The sequence below is a fragment of the Psammomys obesus genome, unplaced genomic scaffold, assembly GCF_907164565.1.
Source record: "Psammomys obesus unplaced genomic scaffold, mPsaObe1.curated_primary_1811, whole genome shotgun sequence".
Taxonomy (NCBI): Eukaryota; Metazoa; Chordata; class Mammalia; order Rodentia; family Muridae; genus Psammomys; species Psammomys obesus.
The window spans coordinates 1,094,262-1,100,425 of NW_026596125.1; the positions used below are offsets into that span (position 1 = coordinate 1,094,262).

The 6,164-nt window shown below is 46.3% G+C and overlaps 1 protein-coding gene across 1 annotated transcript in view; it reads right to left on the reverse strand.

The window, feature by feature from the left end:
- The window catches only part of Blnk (B cell linker), a 64,619-nt gene extending 59,210 nt beyond the window's left edge, over nt 1-5,409 (reverse strand). The window contains exon 1 of the mRNA XM_055591603.1: nt 5,178-5,409. Coding sequence (XP_055447578.1) covers nt 5,178-5,224 — 47 coding nt within the window. The 5' untranslated portion in view covers nt 5,225-5,409. The remainder of the gene's footprint in view (nt 1-5,177) is intronic.
- Between the last annotated feature and the right edge of the window lie 755 nt (nt 5,410-6,164).

The following is a 6,164-nucleotide window of genomic DNA, read 5'->3' on the forward strand; positions in this document are numbered from 1 at the left end:
CACACACACACACACACACACACACACACACACACACACACACACACCTGCGTATGTGGTCCCTAGGATCCTAAGTCCCTGGGGACCTAGGAAGTCCAACAAGGCCGTGGAATGAGAGAAGTTAAGTCCATCCCTGAGGCTTTAAGTATCTATATCCAACAGCCAACAGAGAAAAGCAAGGCCACCCCTAACCGAACAAAGTGCCACCTCCCCACAAACGAGGTAATTAAAATACGACGGCCTGCTGCAGCGCAGGTGACCCTTGACCCTTACTAGGTGAAGTAAGCCAGACACAGAAAGACAAGCATAGCGTGATTCCAGGGACTTGAGGTTCCTAGGGGAGACATAAAATAGACGGTGGTTTCCAGGCGGGAGGGCAGTGGGAACCTACTTTTTAATGAAGACAGACCTCCAGTTTTGCAAAACAAAGAACCCTGGGCATGGGTGGCGATGGCAGTTGCACAATGTTGTGAACGCACCCAATGCTCCTGAACTGTTCACTTACAAATGGATCAGACAGCAAGTTTTATGTTGTATGTATCTCTTCAGAATGAAAAGGGGGAAATACACAAAAATAAGGAAGAGTCACTGAGGTATAATCATTAGCCCAGAGTCACAGATGTCTGTCTGAGAGAGGCACTGGGGCACCTGTGACACGCCAGGAGAACCGGAGACTTAGTGAACAGGCTTAAAGAATCCACTGAGGCTGTCCACAGAGATCAGGAGCTATGAAGCTTCCTGAGTTCAGAGGCAGGATTTAGGATCACCCCAGCCTTGAATACTCCACTTAATACACGGTAGGCCTGGATCCTTCACATAAAATCAGATAAACTGCTTCCTGGGACCTTGATAAGACCAAAGACAAAGAGCTGTTTTATAGGGGGAATCATGGCATTGACTTATAATAGTGTCAGGTAAAAGTCTTTAAAAAAAAAAACAAAACAAAACAAAACAAACAAACAAAAAATGGTTACACTCTCAAAATCTACTCCTATAGCCTGATGGGTGCTCCTGAGGAAGATAGCCTCAGGGAAGCCACGCTGGCTGAGGGAGGATGACTGCAAATCTGCATCTCATCAACACTGCTGGAGATTTGCATATGTAATTAAGAAGATAGTAAAGGATGGATAACAAGTGTGTGTGATCAGCCCTGCATCTCCTCAGCCTTTTCATTCTCCAGACATAACACCTCACTTCATTGGGACCCAAGACTGGTAACTGGCAGTTGGAACCAGACTTTTGCAGTCCACACCATCATTCTTCTGAATACATCAGAAGTATTTCTTGAGGGTCAAGGAAGAACCCAGTAGCTTAGGAAACATGTAAGGCGTGTGTCGGAAATGGCCTCCCATGCTAACAGTCACAGAGCTCAGGGCTGAGGAGAGCGAGCTCGGGGGTAGAGTGGGGTGGGGGTTGTTTAGACCAAACCACCTGTGGAGGAAGGTAGATCAGTTGCCACAGGAAACACAGGAAGGGGAGGACCTACCATGGATGGTGTGGAAGAAGAGACACAGGTAGAAATGAAATAAAGGAAGACTGGAGGGTGTGGCCAGTGAGGAGGTATGAGTGAGGTGCAGAGAGGATGAGTCACAATTAGGGCTGATCATGAAACCACTGTCAGAAACAGGGAGGTCCTGAGAGGAGGAAGGTAGGGCGGAAGTGTGAAAGAGAGCTGGTCTGGTCTCTAAAGAATTTAGTGTCTAACCGGAAACTCCAATGGAGGTTTTCAGGATTTGAAGAGAGACAGAGCAGTGTCCTAGAGTCTGTCAAAGAAAATCCCAAGGCATGACTCCAGCCAGCAAGGCTTGGACAGCCATGACAGCGCCTTCTGTCCTGATCAGCCTCACTGGTCACTTAGACATGGGTGTCATGTCTACAATCCATACAAAGCTAGATGCTGCAGATGCCAGACTCAATACCGAAAATGGCCAAAATAGAAAGAAGAAATGAAACTAACAGGAAACATGCCAGCAGCCAGTATGTCCAGAAAGTCAATTATAAACTATAGACTCAATAACAGTGATCATGATAGCTACATTAATAACTGTTCATTTTTTTTTTTTTTACACCCAGGAATTATGGTGTGCCAGGATTGTGATGTTAGCTTCAAGGAACAATTTATTTAATTCCCCCAATAGCCCTATGGCATTGGTACTATTGTTATAATCTTTGTCTTACAGGTGAAGAAATTGGGGTGGGGGAAATTAAGTAAACTTGCCGAATGTCACAAAAACCTTGGTTTGTCTGACCAAAAAAATACTGTATCATCTAACCAATAAGATTGGGGAAGCATGGTTTAGCCATCTCCCTCCACTTCTACAAACACTTATACAAACAAATGGGTATGAATTCATGTGTGTTACAGAGGGAAATATAGGAACACAAATACTCAGTCTCGGGGGGTTGTCTAAAATGTAAAATTTCATTTTCAACTTAGTTACAATGACTAACTAACAAGAACAACTGTCAAATCGGAACTGCACATCCACAGATGCTTATCTGGGAATGTGGTGCTTGTGTGGTCCTAGGGATTTGCTGTTGAAGGATGGAGAACCCAGGTCCCATCTGAGAGGGATATCATGGCTAAAACCCAAGCACAGGGTATTGAAAGCCTGGAAACCTCTGTTAACAAAGAGATGGCCCTGTCCATGCATGTTCACACGCTCCTGGCCACCACTCCTGCCTCAGTTCTGGTGCATGAAAAAACTCTCAGTGAGACGTTCATCCTTCACACTGAGGATCTGAGGATCCCCTTTGCCCTCATGCCCCTCCTGCCCGTGCTCATTTCTTTTGGTTCACTCTGCTCTCTTCTCTTCCTCATCATCCCTTCTGCTCTAGGTCTCTTTCCAGACCTGGACATATACCCCCTGGATAAGGGTCATCCCGCCAAACCTTCCTCCCCCCCTCCCCTCCCCTGCCCCCGCCATTGGGAACACTCACTGTATGGTTTTGTTGGGTCATTGCTGTTTGCTTTGATCAAATTACTTTGCTCCTATTATTCTATAAGCTTTGTTAAGTTTGAAAGAGTCTAAACATCACTCCTGATTTATGTTGCTATCTGGAACCAAGTAACCCTCTAGGCAACCGTCTGAATTGCTATTGACCAGTTGGGAGAGGGCACAAAGTGGAGGAGCAAGTATTTCACCTGCCAACTTCTCGCCATGTCACATATTTACAGAAAATATTTTAGGTGGTGTTTTGAGTTGTTTTGTTTACAGCCTCATTTCTTTGCAAAGTTTCATGTTGACTGTGCACATTTCATGAAAACAGGCTGATTCTGTGCAAATAACTTGGTAACCAAGTGAGGGAAATGCTGCTTTGCTCTCGGCAGATGAGCAGAGCATGTGATTATCTGCAATATAATTTTGGCTTTCTAGCCTATAATATGATTACATAATGCCCATCACCCACTTTATGATTAGACTGGACTTTGTCCCAGTGGGAGGGCTCATAAAGAGATTAAAATGCTATTGCTCTCTTTATTTCGATTCCCATCCGGGTTCCCTGAAACAAGTTTTGAGGCCTTGGGCGGGTTTAGGTTAGGGACCTTTGGGGCCTCTGTTCAGACCAGCCCTGATACTGAACCTTGTCTGTACTCTACCACATCGTCTGACTTCTCCCTCCTTTTCCCTTCTCACTGCTGTGCCTTTAACTCTAGATGCTTAAGTTCCCAGCACCCAGAGCCTGTGCTTCCAGCTCCCCTATGCAGTCCACCCTGCTCTCTAAAAGCACAACTGCTGGCCCCATCAGATAGGACCAACTTCCCAGGGTCCTTTCACTCTATATGTCTCCTCCACAGCCTCAGCTGGGCAGAACTCTTCTCACCAGGCTACATTTGAGACTCTACTCACAGCAGCCTCTGTATTTCTTCTTCAGCATGTAACTCTTTCCCCCAGTTCTCCATCTGTTTTATCCGAGCTGCTTCTCAAAAGCTTAATTCTTGGAGCATCATCATCATGAAAATGTCTCTGCTACTCCAATTCTCTTCTCCACTCTGTGGCCCCTGATTGCTTCCACTGTTTCCTCTCCTCCCATGAGATGCAGAGCAGAAGACCTGCGGTGCCCGTGGGACCTTCTGACTTTGATGTTAAGCTCTGTGGCTCTCGTGGGCATGCTCTAGAAACGGCTGACCAGCAGATGCTTCCGGCTGGTCTGCACCCCTTAGTATACCTCAGTCTGCCTCTGACCAAGCCCCTCAGAATCAGAAGACACACGTGCCAACTTGAGTGGCTATTCCTCTGCCAACTCCATGCTCCTTTTTCTTCTATTTTGTCTCAAGACCTCTAGTTCAGACCCTAAGTGTGACCTCATGAAAGTCCAAAGTTCCAATCTGCCCATGGAATATAACATACCCCTAAACATTTAAAAGTTTCAGTCTCTGAAAGCCATTAGCTAGCACTGCTACAATGAGACAAAAAGATCTTCAAACTGAAAATCTGGGAAGTCATCTCTTGACTTATGCCTTGGTCCACTGCTGGCTTATTCTTTCTTAGTATATACATTTTTTAATTTGATAAAGCTGTTTTTAAATTGTTAGTGTGTGCGCGTGCACATAATGTGTCAGGGCATGCATGTGCCACACAGTGAGTGTGGAGTCAAAGGACAGCTTTGCGGAGCTGCTTCTCTCTTTTCCCTTTTATCTGGGTTGTGGGCATGGAACTTAGATCAGATCTTTCAGGCTTACCCTTTATCCAGTGAGCCATCTTACTGGCCCTTAAGCACTTTTAAAAATAGATAATTGTTGTACTGTCAAGAGAGCACTAGTTCCCCCCGCCAATAAACTTATGATGACCACCCACAAAAATAAACAAGAGACGATAACCAACAGTGACCACAAACACTCTTCATGCACTGGGTGAAGACTGCGTTTGGACAAGCCCTTCTTCAGCAGCGTGTCTTACTCAGAAAGCTGGCCGTCTGCAGGCGGGCCATCAAATTTTCTATCTTCTTGCCTTTCCAGAGCTTCACCCTTTGTCCTTTCACTGGCAAAACCCAGCCAGAGCAGTTCCCCTCACTCCTCCTACACATTTCTTAAAAAACCTGGTGTACTTCCCTATAGCCAGTACCAATCACTTCCTTGAAACTAGTTAAGTATTCCAGGCTATTGGTGCCTCTGAGCACTGACAGAGCACTATTGGGGAAGGAAGAAGGCTAAGGATCTGAAGGGAAGACCTTACCTCAGCTTCTGGCTGGCAGGGACAGTTATCTTATTCAGCTTGTCCATTTTTCTTGAGAGCAGATGTGAGCCCCTGTCCAGGGAGATGTCAGCAGCTCCTGGCTTTTCTAGGGAGCAGCATGATAAGGCTCTGGGCTCAAGGGCTCAAGTCACTGGAACTGACTTCTGAGAGCAACCGCCGGCTGCTGGCAAACACCCCTGCACAGGGGAAGTAAAACTCGCTGGAGCGCATCGTCAAGTTTCATGTTTCTGAGAGGTCATGTGATCCAGGGAGTCGGCCAGCCTGGCTGATTACTGTGCGTTGTGTAAACTTCAGTAAGGAAACCTTACTGGGCATGCAAATCTCTCTCCAGCAGCTCTCTTTTATGATCAGGTTTGTTGCCAGGTTGGAACAAGCCTCTGGCTGGGCACTACTTCCTGTTTGTGCCAAACCTTAGTAGTCCTTGTTTTCAGCAGATGGCCAGAGTCACCTGCGACTTCTCAGGTATGAGGAAAAGCTGAATAATCAGTTACATCTGGATGAGGCTTAGGGACTTTCTGCTTGTTTGCATAAAGCCATGGATTAGCCTTTTCTGCCTAGAGAACTAAGGTGTGAAATGGACAGTTCTTGGTGCCCCTTCCTCATGCACACAGGCACCCAGGTCACTGGCAATGGACGTTTAAAATGTGATGGGTAATTCTTTGTGCAAGGTCAAGGTCACTTAGGAGGTAGAGACAGGTGACTCCATCATATGCTGCATGGAGTCAGGAGTTAGTCACCTTGCTTAAAGCTTAATGTTTTCAAATAAAACAGGATTTACCTAAATATCGGCTGAGAGCCAGCCGGGCGTTTTCATGGCACACGGCATCAGACAAATGCCTCCTAACTCTCCTCCATCAGACCCAATGTGATCTGCCAGATGTGGAGTCATCCCAAACCCAGTGAGGTCCCACACCTGTAGCTGCTGACCCTTACCCAGACAACTCTGCTGCCCTCCTCCCCCCAATT